This window comes from Anas platyrhynchos, chromosome 12 (assembly GCF_047663525.1).
Source record: "Anas platyrhynchos isolate ZD024472 breed Pekin duck chromosome 12, IASCAAS_PekinDuck_T2T, whole genome shotgun sequence".
In the NCBI taxonomy this organism is placed as follows: domain Eukaryota; kingdom Metazoa; phylum Chordata; class Aves; order Anseriformes; family Anatidae; genus Anas; species Anas platyrhynchos.
Genome location: NC_092598.1, coordinates 11791906 through 11813236, shown reverse-complemented (window position 1 = coordinate 11813236; position 21331 = coordinate 11791906). Strand labels below are relative to the sequence as shown.

At 46.8% G+C, this 21331-nt stretch overlaps 1 protein-coding gene across 2 annotated transcripts in view; it reads left to right on the top strand.

Annotated features, from left to right (window-relative positions):
- The first annotated feature begins 88 nt into the window (after positions 1–88).
- Positions 89–21331, top strand: part of RANBP10 (RAN binding protein 10) — a 77173-nt gene continuing 55930 nt past the window's right edge. The window contains exons 1-2 of one of the 2 annotated variants that reach the window (XM_038185647.2): positions 89–352; positions 1003–1114. In XM_038185647.2, the coding sequence (XP_038041575.1) occupies positions 133–352; positions 1003–1114 (332 nt within the window). In that variant the 5' untranslated portion in view covers positions 89–132. The remainder of the gene's footprint in view (positions 353–1002; positions 1115–21331) is intronic. The other variant, XM_038185646.2, reaches the window with a different exon arrangement.

The following is a 21331-nucleotide window of genomic DNA, read 5'->3' as shown; positions in this document are numbered from 1 at the left end:
CGGCGGGGGGAGCGGCACGGACTCGGCTTCCCGTCGGGCGCCGCGGCCCCATTGTGGCCACGCTCGCTCCCCATTGGCCGGCGGCGGGAGCCGGGCCTCGCTCCCCGCCCGCTGACACAAAGCGGATCCAAGATGGCGGAGGCGGGCGCGGGGAGCCTGCACGGGGGGGACGCGGCGGCGGCGGCGGGGCCGGGGCCGGGCCCGGCCGAGGAGCAGGAGCTGAGCCGGCGCCTCCGCCGCCTCTACCCCGCCGTCAACCAGGAGGAGACGCCGCTGCCGCGCTCCTGGAGCCCCAAGGACAAGTACAACTACATCGGCCTCTCGCAGGGCAACCTCCGCGTCCACTACAAAGGTGCCGGGGCTGGGCCGGGGGCGCCGCGGTGGGCCCGGAGCGCGGCCCCCGGGCAGGGCAGGGCCGGGCAGGGCCCCCCCGGGCCCCTCAGCGCCCTCCCCCCCCCCCCCAGCCCCACGGCAGGGGCTGGGGCCGGGCTGCAGCCCCCGGGGGGCGCCTTATGTAACGCTGCGCAGCGCCCTGCGGCCGGCCCGGCCCCCACACAGGGCCCGGCTGGGGGCTCGGGGGGTCCCCGGGGCTGGGGGCCCTCGGGTTGGTGCCCGTAGGGGCCGGGGCTCGCTGCTGGAGGCTGTTGTTCCTGCCCTGCCCGTACAGAGCCGGGCGTAGCCTTGGGTGCCGGGTTGGGAAATGGTGGCGGCGGGGCCCCTGTTGTGTAACGGAGCCGTTCGGTGTCGGGGCACTGCGGGTGGGGGCGTGCGGGGGTCGCGCAGCGCCTCGTTCAGCCCCATCGGGGGTGGGGGGGGGGAACAAAGGGGAAGGTGCAGCGCTGGAGGTGGGGGCAGTGCGGGATCGCACATCCTGAGCCTCTGGGCAGCACGCTTTGGATGTGGGGGGAAAGAGATCCCGGCCAGGATCAGCCAGCAGGGCTCTACAACAAAACGTGAGAGGGTTCAAAGCCCGCAGGGACTGAGATCTTTGTTCTTTCCCAGGTCACGGTAAAAACCACAAAGATGCTGCCTCAGTCAGGGCCACGCACCCCATACCCGCAGCTTGTGGCATTTATTACTTTGAGGTGAAGATCGTCAGCAAAGGTAGAGATGGGTGAGTACCTCAGCCCGGCCTGCTGGGCGGTGGCGCGGGTTTCACAGCCCTGCTGTGCTCAGGCCTTCCCTTCCCGAAGGGTTGGAGGTCAGGCAGCTCTTACCTGGGGCTAATGGGCGAACGCACGGTCAGATCGCTCTGGAGGCAGAGGCACTTGCACAGCTTCTTAATGCGCAGCTGGATGTGGGCAGTTATGCAAATGGAAGAGATTCTGGGTGCCTGGCACAGCTTGATTTATAACACTCTCTTCTTGCTAGCTAGGTCTGGTCACTCAGACACCTGGCAGTAAAAAGAAGCGCTGAGCTATCACAGAGATGGCCGGGGGACCTAGCCCTAGATGGAATTCATAATAGACAGAAAAAATGCACTTTTTCTAGTTCTCTTCTTTAGTAGGGGAACAAACAATCTTTCTTGGGGATGTTTCTGTTGAAATGTGGGTGGGCTTCAAATTTAGCACGTGTGTTGATGGGAAGGGGTAAGCACCACTGATCACGGAGAAATGCTCTGCCCAAACTCCCGATCGGGTGATGACACGCAGCTGTTTTCATTAGGCTGCCTCATGGGAAGAAAAATTTGGAAATCGGGATCTAACTAATGAGTGCAGGGTTCATGTTTGGATCACAGCTCCTGATGACTCAAAATTGGAGTGCAGAATAAGGGAGGGACCTGAAAATTAATGTTGGGCTGTCGGAGAGATGTTTGCATGGGGAAGAGCAGGAATAGTGCTGCGAGAGTGCTGGAAGGAGAACGTCTGAGGCTGTTTTTAAACATCCTGTATACATGGTGAAGGAAAAGGTCTTGGGGAGGGAGTGAGGGGTGTGTGCATGTAAGCTGGAATCTGTGAAACTGACATCATTTCTGGTGGAGGTCCTGAGGTTGGACTCGAGTTGTTTTCTCAGGATAGATTCCATTGTGACAGATCACAACTGTGGAGGCTTGGGAGACTGTGCTGGATCCAGAATGCCGAATAAAAGAATGTTTTTCCTGACCAAATATATAAATATATATTTTACAGTAATATTTAACGCTGTAGTCTGTTGTTGAGACTCTGTTTGCCATATCAGTCTATGCTATTTTGAGTGGAAGAACTGCAAAAGCAGCAAGTCCTACATTAGAAGCAGCTGTACCTTACTAAGCGGTACCTCAGTGACCTGACCTGGCAGCGAGTTCTGGATCTCACCCAGTCTCGTGGTCACTGTATTGGGCATTATTTCACCCAAAATTTGGCTGGATCAGGATGTCTCTTGTGGAGTTTCTTTAAAAGCCTATTCAGGATTTGGGGGAATGTGGGAATGCAGCAAAGGGGTATTTCTGACGGGATTTGGGCTTCTGCTGGTAGTGTAGATCAGTTCTTAATTACCGTAAAGGCATCAACGTGCTTTGTGTGCATGTCTTGTTTTTTTCCATTGCTAAAGGCTGAATATCACAGCTACAGCCACCCAGAAGGTAAAGCAGACCAGGAGAAGGTTCTGAGTGTAATTAATTAACACAATCCTGCAAGAATAACATTTGAACTGTGGCCTGTTTACAGGTCTTAGGGCAGGGCAGCAAACATTCCCACTAGAAGCCAAATCAGTCCTAATTTCGTACTGTTGCTGTCACTGTTGAATTGAGAAGTGACCTGCTTGTAAGGGGACTTGCAAAGGATCTTCAGTGGTGCTGCGTTTGGTGCAATAATTGCAATAATTACCAACTGTGGAAGGTTAGCTGTGTGTATGTGAATTCTGGGCTGGATGCTTCATGAATGCTGGGAAAAGCCCTTCTCTGTTCTTTCAGTTCTCTGACTTGGTGTTGAACTGCTCATCTGTTTCTGAAACCATGCACTTGATTAGTTCATGTAGCTGCTAAAATTAAAATTATCTCCGGTGTGCATCAAGGCAGATTTCAGAGGAAGTCACTTTATGAAAGGTCACTGAGCAGCACTTAGTCCTTGTTGCGTTCCAGGTCAACGTTATGGGGAGATGATGGAATTTGCTGCATGCTTCCTAAGATCAGTTTTGTCTTTTTTTTGTTGTCTGTAATCCCAATTACTTCAGAAACAGTCTGGACGATATGGAACTGTGTGTATTAATGTTATAGCAACATGAACACGAGATGTTGATAGCTACGGTCTGAAGGCAGTGCTGTGGTGAGCCATTGGAGAGCTTCACTTATGTCTTGGCCGCTCTGGTGCCTTGCTTTTCTTTTCCTGGTGGAGAGTGCTCCGATATTTATTGTTGTGGTTTTGGGGATTTGTAATTGTGACCTTATAGCTGCTGCCTGTCCCTTAAAGCTTGCTCTTGTGTGTCTCATTTTAACAGTTTGAAGGCAGCCCATTGGGGCCCCGTGTGTTCTGATGCCAAACCGTCAGCAACGTCTCTGTTCTTAGGAAGCTCTCCAGTGTTTATTACACCGTGGTGGCTTCAGTTTAAAGGAATTAAAGGCCAGAAATCTAAAGAAGGGGTTGGAGGGAATGAAAGGAAGTTTCCAAGTGGCATAAGTGGTGAGGCCTGTCCCTAGGAACTTCACTGGAAGCCTCTGAGTGAGGGGAGAGCAAGAAGGATCTTCCTGAGCTCATTTTCAGAATGGGCTTTTCAGGTGTAAAGTCTCTGCTTGGTACCTTGTTTTTTTGTGCTGCTTGGAGCAGTGAGGGGAAGGTTATGTGATGTTATACCCATTGTGTCTCTGCTGCTGGAGCTTGTGAAAGCTCTTCACATTTGGTTTAAAATCTGAGCAATCTGGTTGCTGAACAAGACTTACTCAAATACTTTGGTCGAATGAGTTTCAGAAAGTGTGCTTTCAGGAGTTACAATTGATTTTGCTCGAGGGCTTTTGCTCGGTAGCTCGAAGCTGTCTTTCAGTGCTAATAAATCTGTTAGCCTAATGCTGTGTGCCCTGCTCAGGTGCTGACAGTTGTTAATGCACAGCAGAAACTGAAGTTGCAGGTAAGAAACAGGATAGAAGTGACATTTACTGGCGGTGTAAGGACCCTGAAGCTCAGCAGATGACTTTGTTTTTATTTTTTCCTGATGAGATGTTGCCTCTGTAGGGCACGTTGTGGTACAGCAAGGGCTCCTGAACTGACATCAGACCTGGGCAGTTCTGCATAGGTGGAGTCGCTGAGGTGCAGAGCAAGCTGAGAAACTTCTCCCATCGGTTGTTTTCATGGGGTGAAGGTGATCTAAGTGAAGTGTGCTGTGGTTCCTTCCTTTGTTTCCTCCCCACCTCACTGCATCCTTGCTGCAAAATAAAAGCCCCCCCAGCCCTGCTGCTTTTCAGGCAGATCCCTTACCTGCTCGCTTTTGCAAACCCCAGTCCCAGCACGAGGGAAGAGGGAGGGACTGCGGCAGCGCAGACACCGGTTGCTTCAACCTGCCATGGCTCTGCAGCCACAGCTGGCAAAAAAAAAAAGCTGCTTTTGTGTTGTCTTTCTCCCTTGCCCTTTAAGTTTAAGGCACCTGCTCCGTAAAGGTGGTTTTGTTAATGAAGCAAATGGAGATGTTTACAACAACTTGCCCTTTACCATCTCTGGACTTTTCTGCCTCGGCACTGCTAAAATCTAGCTTGCTTTCCTGGCTGGTCTTTCAAAGCAAATTAGCAGCATGCGAAAAGTCCGTTTGGTGCACTTAAACTTTTAAGATTCATCAGCTCTTCTTAGCTTTGTGTTTTCCCCTGCTCATGCTGAGATACAGCCACTGCCTTTCCAGTTAAAGATGGTTGAGACTCACCTTTAGCTGAACAGCAGTCATTTCTCATCCTGTTGGTTTTAGCCTTTACTGATGCGGCATCGCCTTTATTTACTGTTTCCTTTCCCTGGGAGAGGGGAAGCTGCCAGACTACCATTGATAAACTGGTCCTGTCCTTCGTGTAAAAAAATCAGATCTCCCAGTAGGTCGGCCTGTTGGTTGTGATACCGTTTGGGGAGGTGCTTCTTATCCTTGGAGAGTAGAGCTGAGTTCAGCTTACGCTCCCTACCAGCAGTTGCAGCCCTCTTCTCGCCTCCTTGTCTGCAGTGAGCAGGCAGGGAGTGGTTCCACCAGGCTTTACCACGATACAGGGGAAAACCCTGGGCTCTGCCCTGCCACTCGCCTCGTTTCCGTGCCTTCCCTCGTGCTCGCAATCTGTTACCCAGTTTTGTGGGGAGCTGGTTCAAGGAGATAGCTGGTTGAAAACTGGCCACGGCAAAATAATTAGAATGATTTAACCTGCTGACATCAGTGCCAGAAATTGCTGTTTTTTTTTCCCTTCCATAAGGACTGCTCCTCAGGGCTCTGCTCTCAGACACAGGTTAAAGGAGAGACAGTCAGGAGTTGGGCTGAGCTGGGGAAGAGAAGGATTGTAGCCCTCCTGTAGTTCAATTCAACCTCTTGTTGGATGGTTTTCTCTTAAGGCTTGCTGGGGATTTAATTTTTTGAGCCCTTGTGTTTGTTGCTTGATGGGATCAACAGGACGAGAGGCAGTGGTTACAAGGTGCAGCAAGCTGAGCGCCAGCTGGGCACAAGAGAATTTTCCCTGTGCAAATGGTTCAGTGATGCTGGGACGTGGTGCATCTGGAGGGGCTGTGCCATCTCCATCTCCACGGCTTCCCTGGCCAGACCCCGGGCTGCTGGATGGGAGTTTGCTGTGCTCTGGGAAGGAGGATGGAGGAGGAGGAGGGTCCCGCGGTCCCTTCTGCTCCAGCCCTCTCGGTGGCTCCACAAGTGGCTCCCTTCCAGCATTCTTTGAACAGTCCTGCAGAAACGGCCGTGCCCCTTGTGTTCCTGAGCTGCCACAAATAACTCCTGCTTTTATCACGGTGGCTCAACCTCAGCTATATTTGAAGGTGCTGGACTTTCACGCTCCCTCTGTGTGCAGCGTGTTTGTGCGCCGCTGGTTCGTCAGCGCACCTTCCCCAGTCGGATGTTCCCCCCTTGGTAAACAGGAGCGGTGCCTGTAAGACTCATCAGGGTAGGGCAGCCAGCCCGTGACTTGGAGGCTTTTGTGACTCAGAAGGGCAATTTGGCTTTGTTAGCCTCTTTAACAGGGGCAAGGTGAGTTGTCTCCTGGGCGGCCGTGCTTGTTCCCGACTGATGTTTCTTTTTCATGACCTGTTTTAGCTCCTGGAGGCAGATTCTGAGCGTGCACAGGTGCCTGGGCAAAGTCCGCTGTCCTGCAGCCTTTCCTCTGGTCCTCAGAGTGGCATTTTGCTGCTGACAGCTCTCTCCTGGCCATGTCTGGTTTGGGACAGCAGCTCGGTTGCGGGTGCCTTGGTGTGCTGGAGCTCTGTGATGAGTCTCACTCATCTCACTGGGGCTCTTCCGTGAGCTGGCCTCAGGAAGGCTGCTGAAAGACCTGCCCTAGCTTTTCCTGGTGCCATGATTTCTTCGTTAACTTCCCCTTTTCTTCCTGCCAGCACTAAGGCAATGAGTTGGATCGGGTGAACCATCTTTTTTGCTTGGTTGGTTTTTGGCTTGATCAGTTCCTTGGAGCAGTGCTTCCTATAAACGGGGGAGAGGAGGCCAGAAAGGGGGCAGAAGAGGGAGGGAGGGAGGATGTGGGCAGCAGCGAGTGTCAGGATTTCTCTTCCAGCCCCCCTTGAGCTGCATTACACCGCCAGAGATGCTGGCCAGTGCTCGCTTCCATCTCGGGCATTTTTCTTTAGAGAAGGAGGAAAGAGTACTTGGAGGAGAGAGGCACGAGAGCTAATCTAGCTTGGGCCATAACAGTTTATTTAAAATCTTTCTTTAGCTTTCTTACACAAGTGTGCCATGTCCCAGCCTTAAAAATAGCTTAGCTTCACCCCGACTGAGAAAGAAAAATAAAGGTCACATGTTTGGGTTGTTGAGCAGCCTTTACACGAGTAAGGAGTGATCTGCCCATCTTCCTTGCTTACGTTTCTCCCTGCCAACTTTCCATTCCTCCCCAGCGTATGGTGAGTGTGATTGCTGTCTGAGAAGCCTCGCGCTGGCGTGCTCTAATGGTTTCCAGATGCTGATAGAGCTCTGTCCACGTCGTGCCCTGACGTCAGGGCCTCTGATGGCATGGTTGTCTTTGTTCATCCCTCAGCTGGCAGCGCCGTGACCACCTCCTAACAAAACGTGGCTGTAACGAGGGCTGAGGAATGTCCTGTAGCAAGCGAGGGTTTCTGGTGTCTGCACACACCGAGTGTTCCCTTCTTTATATCTGATAAGCTTGTAAATAATTGATTTCCTCCTCTTTTTTTTTTATTTTCCTCCCTCGTTTCCAAGAATCCAAACTTGGCACCAGGAGAGGGGGTGGTTCTGTTTGCAGGTATCTCTGCTTGTTTAAATTGACACTGTTCTTCAGACGCTCGTTTAAACAAACCAACACATAAATAAATAGCCCCAACCAGATTCAGTAAACACTTCTCACCTTGTTCACATTTGCAAACAGTCTTGTCCAAGCACGTCTTGCTTGCTCAGCTACTGACAGGCCGAGCAGTATTCTGCTAAACCCTTGGTGCTCTGACGTGTGGAGACACTTCAGTTCTCTTTGGAGGTTTTGCATCGATTGATGAGATCTCATATCGCCTCTCAGTTTATGTCACTCTGCTAAATTCTTGTGGAAGGGGGTAATCTTGAGAGCAGCATCTCAGATGTAAAGCAAGTCGTGAGATCAAAATCTCCCATTTGCAGTTGATAACTTGCCATTGCATTAAAAAACAACAACGATGGAGTAGCAACTGAAACACGGTGCTTCATAGGGGTGTCATGGGCTTTACCATTGCAATGGTAGAATACCAATTCCTCATTAAAACAGCTTAGGAAGTAAGGAGACGAAGTGGAAGTAGTGATGGTGATACGTGACTTAATCACTTGTGATGTGTGTGTTTAGGTCTGAAATCTCAGATACTTTTTATATTTCATGCTGTGATAACTTCTATTGATTTTTTGTGTGTGTCCAGCTACAGTCGCGAAATTTTGTGCAGTAAAGAAGAAGAGTTTGAGGAAAAGTTCTCCTCTTTTTCCCTTCCCTCTCGCCCTCTGCTGTTTCTGAATATCTGTTGTAAAAAATGTAGAGAGATGGCAAAAGTAAATTCTAACAAAATAAACTGGGTATCTTTAGAATATGTGTAAAACATTATGCTGCGATTTTCCAGTGTATGTTTACACCTAATAAATCAAATTATAGGATAATGGGAGCTGGGTGTTCAAATGTTTCTAGGATTATGCATCTAGGCAATTCTCTGTTTAATAATTAAATTGTACAAGTTGCTTAACTTTAATAGAGGGGAGTTTTTTTGCCACCATTTATGAAGCTATCAGGTGATGAACCAGTGAAGAATTTATCATCTTCTGTGAAGCTTGACTGTTTCTTCAGCTCTGTTACTGGCTCTGTAAAGTAGGTTTGTGTTAACAACATTATAGTGACTACTGCCAAATTAATTTTCCTAATTGCTTCTCTTGCAGTGGGCTTTACAGTGTACTTGTGGTGTAAGGCGAGATCTCAGTTTGCATGCTATAGTTGCAGTGCCAGAGATAGATCTTCCTTCTTGTTGTATGGGTTCTTCTTTCCACTTGGAGACTTTTGTTCTTTGTATGTTGACAATTCCACCACAAGGATCTGTGAACTCAGTGTGTGGTGCTCTTCTGGTGCTCTGCCTAACTTTGGTTTTTTTTGTTTGTTTGTTTCCCCCCCACACTGTTTCAAGAAGTATTCTTATTTCATAGGTACATATGTCAAAACTTGGTGGGTTTTTATGTAATACATTTTCCATGTAACTAAAATATAGTTCTTAAATGTTGTGGACTTGTCGTTTTTTTGGAATTTTGTGAAGATTTGTGTTAGCAAATTAATACTCCTTTCGTAAGAATTGTTGCTGTCCCTTTTCTGATCAAAGCCTAAGACAAAAAAATCAGTGTATGAGGATGACGGAATACCACTTAAGAGAAGCAACTACTTGGCAGCAGAGCGCGTTCTGATTTGGGTCTTACTTTTACACTGTTCCTGCTGTCTTAGAGGAGAACACAGGAATTCAGGCTGCTGTTTGAAGCTGGCTTTCTGTTACGATGGCCTGAAATGCAAGATGAGTTTCCACCGTGGGAGTTGTAGCCTTCCTATGGCTTGCCCTGTTTTGGATGCCTTTCTGTTAGGTGTTTGTGGTATCTCTGGTGCCTGTCTCTACGTTTTCTAGACTTTGTTCATGCCAGGAAAAAGTGGTCAGTTGCTTAGACTGGCAGTCAAACACTCGGAAGTCCATTTAGTCATGGAAACATGTTTAACTTCTCTAATAGGTCGGATAAAAAGTGTCAGCAACACTGAGCAGTGTGTTTGGAAGAGAGCTTCACTAATCAGCAGGGCAAACGGAACAAAAATCTTACTTATTCAATTGGGTGTAACCAGAATTAAATAATCGGAGAATTATTAGCAGAAATGCTTTGTCCTGCTCCCAGCCCAGATGCAGCATTTGCCACTGATGTGGCTTATGTGAAATGTGTTGAATAGCAGCTGACTTAGGGAACGAGGCAGCTGTCAAGAGAAGAAGTCTAAAGTTGGAAAACTGATTTGGTGGGACACCTTAGCTTCAGATGCAGTTGGTTACAGCCACTGTATGTTGCAGGATTTGGGGTCGTTTTGGAGGTGACAGTGCTTGTGCTGGCAAGTGGAGGTTATTCTGGGCAGATCCAAACGGTGGTTTCAGCCTGGGAAGGCTGATGTTATGCCTTTTCCTTCTCAAATGAAGCTCAAGTCAAGTCTTCATCTCTGATCTTTATTTTCTGTCCTTGAGTATTCCTGCATACATTGCTCATCTGCATGATCCCCTCCCTGATGGTAACTCACAGAAAAGGAGTGAGTTTGACCTCTCCTACAGCTAACGTACCAGTTGAACGTGATACTGAAATTGGAAGGGAGCTCACAATCTGATACTTTGGTCTACTTTAAAAAAAAGTCTATCTTCCTCTCTCTGTAGCTCTGTCAGTGTTTACTCATAAATGGACTGTGAAGATGATATGTTACTGGATTACTGACTCTCCTTTTGTTCTGTTCACTCACCTTCTCTTCAATGTACACTGGGTTTTACAGCTGCTCTGTCTTTCAGAGTGATGTGCCATGGACTCTTCCAGCCTCAGGATACTTGTGGCCGTTTTTAATGAGCTCCTAAGATTTTTTTTCTTGATTCTACCTACTTCTTTTCAGCCTTGCATTATTTGTGTTTGCTGACCTCTGCTTGGGGAATTGGGATTCTTTCGGGAGCCAGTCAGGGCTATTTCTGAAGCAGTGCCACAGAGCTGTACAATACCCACAAATAAAACCAGAGCCGCTTCCACTTCCAAGATTCATTATGGTGTAGTTCCAAAATATTTATTGTTAGACCATGGAGTTGGAATCCAATAATTTTGTACCATCGGTAATTTTTTTCTTTTTTAAACAGATGCAATTTGTTAGTGCCTAAGAATACCAGGCTTCTTAGCCCCATCACAACTGGGACAATGTGAAGTTTCAGATGGAAATTGATACGGGTTACCAGTTCTTTCCACTATTCAAATCTCTTGTGAAGTCAGAGCCCACCTCAGACAAAACGAACGGCAGCTCAAAGCTTTGCACAAGAAACTGTGAAAGTCTCTGAAATGCCGTCAGTGTGATGAGGTGTGTTATTCATCTCTAATTTAGTAAATTAACTTGATTATTTTAGGCTTAACTGCATGTGTGCTGAAAGAGTGGGCTCCAGGAGAGCTGGGCAGGATTCCTACCAGGTAGTTGTGGTTGGTATTTATGAAAGAATAGAAGAGATTGCAGGATGCAGTAAACCCTTGAATCACACTCATCTCTGAATGAGAGAAACATCCCTTGTTTAACCTGTGGCTCAGCTGGGTTGCTTGCTCCTGGGTGATTCACGTAATAAAACACCAGTGCCAGGAATTTCTGCCACGTGACAGCAGGATTGTTACCTCACTGACCAGGGAACTACCACTTTGCTGACAGTCATGGCCTACAAAACAATTCAGGTAATGTCTGGTTTTGACTCACCTGAAGTTTGGGCTTCGGTGTACCTCAGCACCTACACTAAAGCACGTTTTAAGGAGAGACCGCTGTGTGGGTGCACTGTTGGCACAATAAACAGGTTCTAGGCCCCTGTTTTTCCACCTTTGTCTCCCCACTTTCAGGTGGGGTAAATCTCATTTGCCTTGTGTGTAGGCTTCACCAGCACCTGGAAGAGGAGTGGCTGGGATTGTTTCACCATCCTGACTTGGTACCATTCCAGAGATTAAGAAATAAATAAAGAGGAAGTGTCACATCCTTCTTTTCAGGGAAGAGTCAGAACTAGCATTTGAGATGAGGAGTGTTTTCATGTCTCTTGGAGAAAGGCTTTCTGAGGAAAGAAACCCTTCCTCTGTATAAAGTATGCTGCCTAGTCCAGCTACAGCCACACACTAATTGCTTTCTTCCTCCTTTTGACTCACCCTTATTTTGCATGTAGGAATGCCTCCTAAGTGCTGGGTGCTTTCCAAGCGTTCAAGGGAGATGTTCTTTGCTCCTGGGATTCTTCAAACTGAAAAATATCAAGTAGGGGTATGCATGAATTCTGCTGCTGTTGCTGTGTTCCTCTTCCTTCTGACTACCTAGTGAGTTCTCCATTCCTGCACTTGAGAAGCTGAACAGATTGAAGTGCTGGAATTTCAGCATGAGTTACTTGCTGTCAAAGAACAGGTCTGTTCTTAGCTCTTCTGCTGGGCTCATAAGCATTTTTGTGGGTTGCTTGCACAAAGCAGCTTTATGCTAGCCAAAAAACCTTTTCTTATGTTGGCTGTTTGGCAGGTTGTCTCAGTATCATGCGTATTCCAGAGAAACATCTTTTGGCTCAAGGAATTGCTTGTTATAGGATCCTAGAATGGTTTGGGGTGGAAGGGACCTTAAAGACCATCCACTTTCATCTCCCCTGCCATAGGCAGGGATGCCACCCACTAGATCAGGTTGCCCAGGGCCTCATCCAACCTGGTCTTGAACACCTCCAGGGATGGGGCATCCATAGCTTCTCTGGCCAGCCTGTGCCACTGCCTCACCACCCTCTGAGTGAAGAATTTCCTCCTAACCTCTAAGCAAAATCTCCTGTCTTAGTTTAAAACCATTCACCCTTATCCTATCAATTTCTGCCCAAGCAAAAAGTTGCTTTCCATCTTTTTTTTATGAGTCCTTTTGAAGTATTGAAAGGCTGCAATGAGCTCTCCCCAGAGCCTTTTCCAGGCTGAACATCCCCACCTCTCTCAGCCTTTCCTCATAGAAGAGCTCTCTGGTCATCTTTGTGGTCCTCCTCTGGAACCACTAACAGACCCACCTCCTTCTTGTGCTGGGGCCTCACAAGGGCAGAGCAGAGGGGGACAATCCCCTCCCTGCCCTGCTGCCCACTCCTTTTTTAATGCAGCCCAGGATGCAGTTGGCCTTCTGGGCTGCGAGCACACACTGCTGGCTCATGTCAAGCTTTTTGCCCACCAGAACCCCCAAGTCCTTCTCTGCAGGGCTGCTCTCAATGAGTTCTTCTCCCAGCCTGTCCTCACGTCTGGGATTGCCCCAGCCCAGGTGCAGCACCTTGCACTTGGCCTTGTTGAACCTCAATAGGGTGGGCCCAATTCTCTCTCTAATGTATGCATACCTTAAAAATAAAGATTCAAAATATCTAATGCTTAATCCAAACTGCAACTGGTTGCAAAGACCATATCTTTTGAGGACCTCTGGCAGCGAACATCACAGCATGCAAAGTCCTTGCATCTCAGCCATATTCCAAGTGTAGCTTGGCAGGGTCTGTATTTCTCAGCTCCCTCTGATTGCCTTTTATCTGGTGTGTCAGATGAGCGGGGTGGGTGGTGTGACTGGAAGGAGGTGCGATGCCGTATGCAGCCTGGATCTGAGCTTTCCTGGGGGCTGCCTCGTGAGCGCAAAGCTGTAGAAGAGGTTGTCACCTCCTTACCATCTTGAGGCCCACATGTCAGGCACTGTTGCTCACCGAATCTGTGCTTCACTTGGCCGGTGCTATCCAGCATGTGAAATTCTGGAGTGAGGAAGAGTGGTCCTGCTACAGGTAAGAGAAGTTTAAGTGGCAGATCCTGATTCTGCATCAGCCTTCTCCACCTTCTGCCCACTAGCTGGTGTGGATGTCAGGACAAGCAGAAGCGGACAGGTAGGCTGCTGGGTGTGCAGCAGGCATGGATGGGTGCAGGTTCTGTGCTGGGGATGCAAAGCAGGGTTACACAGTAAAGGCAGCTCACTCCTGGCCTAGGGAGATAGAGGCTTGAAGTAGGAGATGTGGAATAGAATAGTTCTGTTGGAAGGGGCCCTTGTAGATGATTGACTCCAGCAGCCTGACCTCTTCAGGGCTAACCAGAAGTTAAAGCATGTTGATAAAGGCATTATCCAAATGCCTCTTGAACACTGAGAGGCATGGGGCAGGGCTTAGGGTAGGGGTTATTAAGCTGGGATTTAGATCTGGGTAAATTACAGCCATTTGAATATTTTTGCAGTCTGTCCTTAGGGATCTAGAAACTAGCATCCCGTGCGTTGTCACAGCGTTATCATAACATGTCTGCACCTGACTAGGAGCACCCAGAAAAATTGTCACCTCCTGTGTAGCTATTTGTGTGTGAATTGATGAGGCAGTAGTCACAGAAGTGATGCTGAAATGCTGTTATGGTGGGTCAGCATGCTAACGTGGCCTTCTAATAATTGGGTAAATGAAAATATGTTCTTGGTCTTTTGCCCCTTCGGACGTTTATCCATATCGTATATGTTCAGTGTGCTTATGTTGGATTATGAGAGGCCGCCTTTGTGTTACAAAAACTTTTGCAGCCAGAACTTCTGTTACTGTGTTTGTTTATGCCTTTATGTGCCTTTTCTGGTGCTGCAAGAATTGATATCAATCTCAGTGCATCATTTTACGGTGCCTTGGGGTCACTGCCGTGGATGCTGCATGTATCAGCAGGAGTCCTCCAGTGATGCCCGGCTACTGGCCATCGATTGCATGTCAGATGAAGGCTTGTCCTTGCGGTGTGCTTGTGCAGTGGGACACAGATGGCCAATTTGCGTCCAGAGAGTGCATCCAGTTGGCTGAAAAGTTAACTTTTGGTCTGTCAGACTTCACGATGTAGAGCAAAACTCAGGGTTTAGGGAAACACTCAAGTTACTCATTGTTATGATCTATCAGTCCATGATAACCCAAAGTCTACGTGTCAGAAAGTTAAAACCTTTTCATTTAAATCATTTTTAGAAAATTAATGGAAATTATATGGTACGATCACTGCTAAAATTCTTAATTGAATCAGCTGGTGCCATAACGGTGGAGTGTGCGGCTCATCCAGCCTGTCTGAATCTTAAAAAGCAGCTGGCATCCACTGGGCAGGGCTGAGGTGCAGCAGAATTTGGAAAGAATTTGGTGCTATGGTAACTGCCTAGGTTGCTGATAAGGGGAGACAAAACTGTTCTTCTGATTGAATCACAGGCATGTGTCTGCGTTTATTTTTGTCGGTCTTTCTGCTCTATTTGGAATTGATCGGCTGATTATGTATTGCAGCATTTTTTGATGCTTCTGACTGGCGTGGGGGGGAGTTCCAGGTATTCAGTGTTCACCACTGAGAAGATGGTTTTAGGATCTCTCTTTTTGCCTGGCTTTTTTGCTATAGCTAAGGTAGATTTCTCATTTGGGATCAATAATAGATTTAAATGTATCATTCCCCCCAAACTTCCCATAAAGTATTTTTTCGTGTTTGAAAGTCAGTGCTGTTGTGTCCTTATGTTCTGCCTTTACCACTGTATCAGTGCTTCCCTAGCTGTGCATCCCCTTCTAGGAGACTCTTTTTGGACCCTCAAAAAAGGGACTGCAGTTGATGAATATCCCATATGCGGTCTGTCCACACCTGAAACCTCCAAAACTGGAAATGATGATGTAGGGCAGCCTCTGTGGAGATTTATGTTATTTATGTTATACTGAATGCTGTAACGTACAAAAAACAAAGGACCAGCAGAGGCATGCTGTGTATGATACTGAAACTAACACCATCACATGGCAAAGCTGCACGAGAGGAGACACAGTGAGCAGTTTTATGGTGTTTCACCTTCAGCTCAGCCAAATAAATCAGGATGTAAGGCACGTTCTGAATACCAAGAGGCGTGCCCCTGCCCATTGAACAGAATTTGGAAGTCACCCGCAAATGCAATAAATTTTGGGTTTGCTGATGTGAGCAGGTGAAGGCAGGGAGAATTGTTCTGCTGACGTAACCGAGCTGTCTGCTCCTCAACAGGTTTTTGCAGAGTGTTTCCAGGCCTGCCAGAGGCACGGCTAAGCACTCTGTTATTAATGGTCCAGGCTTAGGTGGTGCCTTTACTGTGTGTTCAAACAATTTGGGACCTTGAACTCTGAATCACAGCCCATCTGAGGCTTGAACAATTGGCAAAGGTGGCACTTCTCGCTGCTCTCTGAAGCAACATAAAGCTGGAATGCAATTTTAGCTGTGGACTATGGTCCTCGCTTCTAGCACGCAGTCGAAGATATCAAAACAGCAAAACCCACTGTGCAGCAAGGAAAATGTGGTAGTAGCAGAGGTTTCCAGGCTCAGCAGGAGCAAGAAAATTGAAATGCTAACAAACATGCTGTCTTATCTGCCAGTGCTCTAAGGAGGTGGGCGAGGAAAAGCTAGAGAGCACCTTGCAGATATAAGGAGAAATCTTCCATATTGTGCCTGGCAGGCTGTAAACACATCTTTAAAATGTATTTATTTTTCTCTGTAGAGATCATGTGTATGTCACGTAGGGGTGTGAGACTAAATTTTTAGATGCTATAAATGACTGATTCAAAGAGGTTAGTCAGGGAACTCATGGGAGAGGATGTAACTTCTGACTCATGCTCTAAGCTGTGGAGAATTTTTTATTTTTTTAAACTGTTTATAAATTCCTCTGCAGCATTGACCATAAATACTCATGGTTAGTGTCCTTTGAGAAGTACTGTAAAAAGGCCCCTAAACCTTAACACTTCAGAGTTCCTCCAAAAAAAAAAAAAAATCCGCAGCCAACAAATGCTGTATAAATTAAGGAAGCTTGTTTAAGAAAAGTTAATAAAAAGATGGAATCAGAAAAGTAAAATGCTTTCAGATGGTATAGGGACTGTTTAAGTAGACATCGTACTGGAGGATGGGTATGGACTGTTGGAGGGATTCAAAATGACATGACAGCTGACATAATCAGACGCGAGGGTGAGGGAGGATAGGGATACACCCTCCAAAATTTGAAGTTCTATTAGATGAGAAAAATTGAACGAAGTGTAAAAACGCAGTATAAGTGTAAAAACACAGTAAGGATCCACGGATGTCTGACTCAAGGTTTGAAATATTAAATAATGTTTTTCCTTCCCAAAACATCAGGTACAGGAAACAATTGGAGAGCCTGTAAGAACAATAGATGATTCAGGAGAGTTTTTTATGAAGGGTTTTTAGAAGGTATGGTCATGACAGAAAACCAAATTGTTTTGCACATGTGTTCATTGTGGAGGAATGTTTAGAGGCTCCCAAATGCCATTCTTTGCTTTTAAAGGATTATCTGGTTATCTGGTCTTCATTGGAGAGTTCTAAAGAATGAAATAGTGACGCCATTAACCACGGAGCCTGATGTTTAAAAAGACTTGATGCCAGAGGAGTAAGCAATCTGTACTTTTTTATAGGGATCCTGAGGAGTGACATTGCATAGTGCTTTCTCTTAAAGTCTATTCTATCCTTGAGATCTCCTTGAGATCAGAGCAGATCCTTCCTCGTTGCTTTTCTTCAAGGGAGCACTAGGTTCAGAGAGCCAAAGAGCTGAAGGGCCTGTGGCAATGTGCCAGGCAGGAGTCACTGTGGGATTTTTTGTTTGTGAGTTCGGGGTTGTTTCGTAGATTCTTCAGGAACCAGTTCTTCCTGGGCGATCCATTCCCTTTGATGACTAGGGAGGAAGCTGGGGTCAGTTGGTGTCATCAGACCGGGACTTGGCTCGCGGTGTACGTGTGTGCCACAGAAAGTTCCGCCATGTCTCAGCTTACTTGATATCTTGTGTTACACTCTTCCAGACAGGAATTTGCTGCCTGTCAGCAGAACCGTCTTGAAGTCAAAGTATTGTTGACTAATTTAGTTGGAAGGGATCTCTGTAGGTCTTCTAGTTCAGCTCCCTATCGATGGTAGATCAGGTTCTTCAGGACAACATGATATCGAGTTGTTGATCCTCTCTGCAGGTGGACATTCAGTAGCTTTTATTGGCCCTTCTTCCAGTGTCCGATCACACTCATAGTTAAAATCATTGTAGTAATATTGAATGGGAGTTTTCTTTATGACTCGTGTCTGTTCTCATAATTTTGGGGTGTGTTTGTGAGAAGTTTGGTTCCACCTTCCTTGTGACGTGCCATTAGGTAGCTGTAGAAGGCAGTAAGATCTCGCCTTCATCTTTTGTTTTTCAGACTGAACAAACACGTCTGTAAGTTGTGTGGCTTGAGCCCCGTGTCTTGGTCATCTCTCCTGCACTCCCTCCAGTTTGTCACCATCTTTCTCGTACTGGGGAGCCCAAAGCTGAACATGATACTGACAGGCACTAAGGGGAGCAGATCCCTCCCAGTGACTCACAGGCAGCACTCCGTGATGCAGCCTGGCATGTGGTTGTTTGGAGTACTTCTTTATCGTACAATTTAATCACGTTGGTCCTCTGCCACTTCCTGCCCGTCACCACTCGTTCTTGGCTTCCCTGATTCTCTCTGTCAGGTCATAGGTATTTGTTCAGAGCCTGTAATACGACATCTTTACCTCATGGCTGCGTACCTGCGAGCATTTTTCTTACCCTCAGTCTGTTATCTGTGAGGTTAGTTGTCTGTGAGGTGATTTTAGACCAAAATAATTTATTTAAGATCTTCTGGTGAAGGACCTCATCAAAACACCTCTGGGGTCCGACAGTATTTATTTGCCTACGGTGCTACAAATTTTTTCCATGTCCTTTCCATGGTAGTTGTTGGTGCTCGAAGGTCCTCTTCACACCTTGTGTAGGGGTGTGTGGCAGGTCATATTTCCTACCAAAACAGGGAAATGGACACCAGCAGCTGATCTTAATGCATAAAAAGCTGAACACTTTTGGACCAAACAGAGTCTTCCCATTTGGACTCTGCACGAAGGTGCAAGCAGTTGTGGCATCCCTCCTCAGATGAAACAGTTTTTTTGTTTTGTTTTGTTTATACTGAGGTGCTGAGGAGTAGATAGTCTAGAGAATAGGTTCTTTGCAAATTTAGCTTTTGGGATGAATGCCTGAATGTCTTGTCACTGCCCAGTCCATGTGTATTTTGAAGCAGTGATGATCTTTACCATTGAGCTTTCTACTTCAGGACATATTGCAGACTGTGCAGGGCTTAATTTCATATAAACCCTTCCCACTTCACTCTTCCGTGGTATCTTGTCTTGCCACTCTGGCGTGTGGCAGTGTAAACCTTTGGGAAGTCTTTTGCTAGGCTGTATCTTGGCACCCTGAAATCCTTTCTCAGAGGTAGTGCGTGCCCAGGCAGATGCCAGCTGACTTTTGGCTGCCGTTTCCCTTAGTGCAGGTGAAATATTCCCTGTTCGAGCTGGCAGAGCTTGTTAATCTGTGGTAGGGAAAGGGATGCCCTTGAGCTCCTTCCATCATGACCAAGCACGACGAGGATTATCTTGGGGGTGCAGCAACTCTGATCTAAAAGCTCAGGGCTGCTCTCTGGCTGTTCTACCTGTCCAGAGACTTGGAGCAGTGCAAAATACACCCACGGCCGTTGTTCCTTCAGGCACTGTGTCCAAGCTGTACTGCATTAGTGTTCGATGTTCTGTCTCAATGAGCAAAGTGCTTTGAGCTCTTCTTTTTGTAGACAGGCTCTAGGCTTTTAGCACTTCGGCAGAGAATATCAGATTTGCTACGTGATTATGTATACCCCAGATATTTTGGAAACCCTCACAAATCTCTTTTTATCCTCTAAATGAGAAATAGGAGATTCAGCCAAATGTCCTGGATTCTGTCCTCTGTGACTGGAGAGTTTCCAAGATAAACTTGTTTGCCCTAAATGCTGTCAGGAGGTTCAGATTTTTGCTCCCAAACTGTCTGCTGCCGAAGGCCTTTTGGGAATGTTTCTAGCCTCAGGGGTTGTCTTACTATTTCTTTTATTGAAAAGTAACACTTTTCTTTGTTTTTATAATTATAAAACTTTTATGTGGTGAGAAATGAAGGACCTGGACTGGCATTCTTGATAGCAGGTGGCTGTTAGATTGGCATAGCCCTGTTTGTCAGAGCTCACTTGGAGAACTTGGACTTGAGGAATCCCAGACTTGTGTAGGAAAACATTGAGCTGGGCGATGGGAAGATGCAATTCCACCAGTAGGTTTTCTTTATCAGAAGGTGACCATGTATCTTTCTGCTCTGAAGATAACCCAAAGAGGCCAGAGGACAGCTGAAAGAAAAGACGGGCTGTATAGTAATTAGCAATTCAGTGATCAGGGATTGCAACTCGAGGGAGAAGGGCATAATGACATGCCTGGAAGGCACCAAGTTCACAGCTCTCCCAAAGCATTTGAATACTGTATGAATTGCCGGGCTTGAGGTCCCTGAGGTAGCGAAGGCATGGGGAGGAACGGAAAAAGTTCCCTTTGCAAAACTTGAACTATTACACAGAAATTTTAAACCCAGGACCTCTGCTGTAGCAGTCCCCCAAATGCTTTCCCCTGCCCTTTGCACAGTACTGTGCTTTGCACCATGCCAGGAAGATATGAGGAGCAACAGTTCCAGTTTCTGTCCGAGGAGGGATTCAGATCCTCTGGAAGCTGGGACACTGCTGAAACAGTGTGTTTAAAGAAGGGACTGGCTGCATTTAAAGCTTTGTAAAACTAATGGTCAGGTGTTTAAATTCTGGAAGGTCATGACACCGAGATGTGAAGTATACAAGACAAAGTTGTCCATGTTTGTGAAAATGTGCAGTTTGTTGAAGAGATCATGGGCTCAAGTCTGATAAACATGTAGATCTCTATGGATTAAAATCTCAGTGTAAACAGGAAAAAAATCATTTATTCATTCCTATCCTGTTTGACTGGGGTGGTGACAATGTCTGTGGGGTTTATGCAGTGTTCTTGTTTCTTTTCTTTCATGCTATCCTCCTTTATTTTTAATTGGCAATAAATTATATTAAATCTTCCCCAAGTCAAATCTGTTTTGCCCATGGTGGCAATTGGTGAGTGATCTCCCTGTTGTCATTTCAATCCATTTTATTTTCTCCCCATGTCCTGTTGAGAAGGGGGAGTAAGAGATGGCTGGGTGAGTGTCTGGGGCTGACCACTGCAGTGACTGAGACGCAAAGAAGTCAAGGATGGGAAACACTTGCAGCAGGGGACTTAACTCACGTGGCTTGTAGGAATGTAACGTTTGGGTCCAATTCCGAAACACTATTTTTAGGCACAGTTAATATTTTATGGAGCAGGTAGTCAGGGAAGCCACAGAAGGAAAGCTGATCCTGCAGAAGAAGAGCAGAATGCTGGCTGCAGCCTCATTGGATTTGTAACTTAACCTCAGCAAGAGCCCCACAGTCAACTGTTAATTTCAGGTGCAGTAACCTAAAAATGCGGAAGCTTGTTAAAAATAAGCTGAGCAGGGCAGCTGTTTCTGTGGCTCCAGGGGATATTAAGGGAATTACAGACCATGCAAATTAACAGAAATAGAACAAACAAAATGGGTGAGTGCATAACAATGGGTGAGTGTTGCGCAGTGGGGAAGGAGAGCCTGTTCAGAGAGTGGCCGTGCTTCACAATCCTGTTGAATGCACATGTAGATAAAGATTAGTCTGCTTGTTTTTGCAAAAGCCAGATCCATCCTGAAAAATTCTTAAAGAAGATAAAGGACATGTAGAGTAGAGCGAAAGTGCTTGTGTGGCTGAATAGGTGGCAGATTAGCTAGCAGGTAGGAAACAGGGCAGAGAAATGAATGGCCCTTGCATCCTCTCCTTCCTCTGGTTGAGAATGTTCACTGATGGATTTCTGCAGGGATGGCACCTGTCTCAGATGTCTCTACATTAATAAATGACATGGAAATGAAATTAATAGCAAGGTGATGTTTTTTGCTGATGATATGAAGCCAACGATAGTCGTACAAACAAGGGCTGAGTGTGAAGAACTGTAGAACAACCTGACAGTGCTGGATGACTGCAGGATAAAATGAAAGATGCTGTTCAGGCTGTACAGGTACAAAACGTTTAGATGTGGAGCTTAGGGATATGGTTTAGTGGGGACTGTTAGTGTTAGG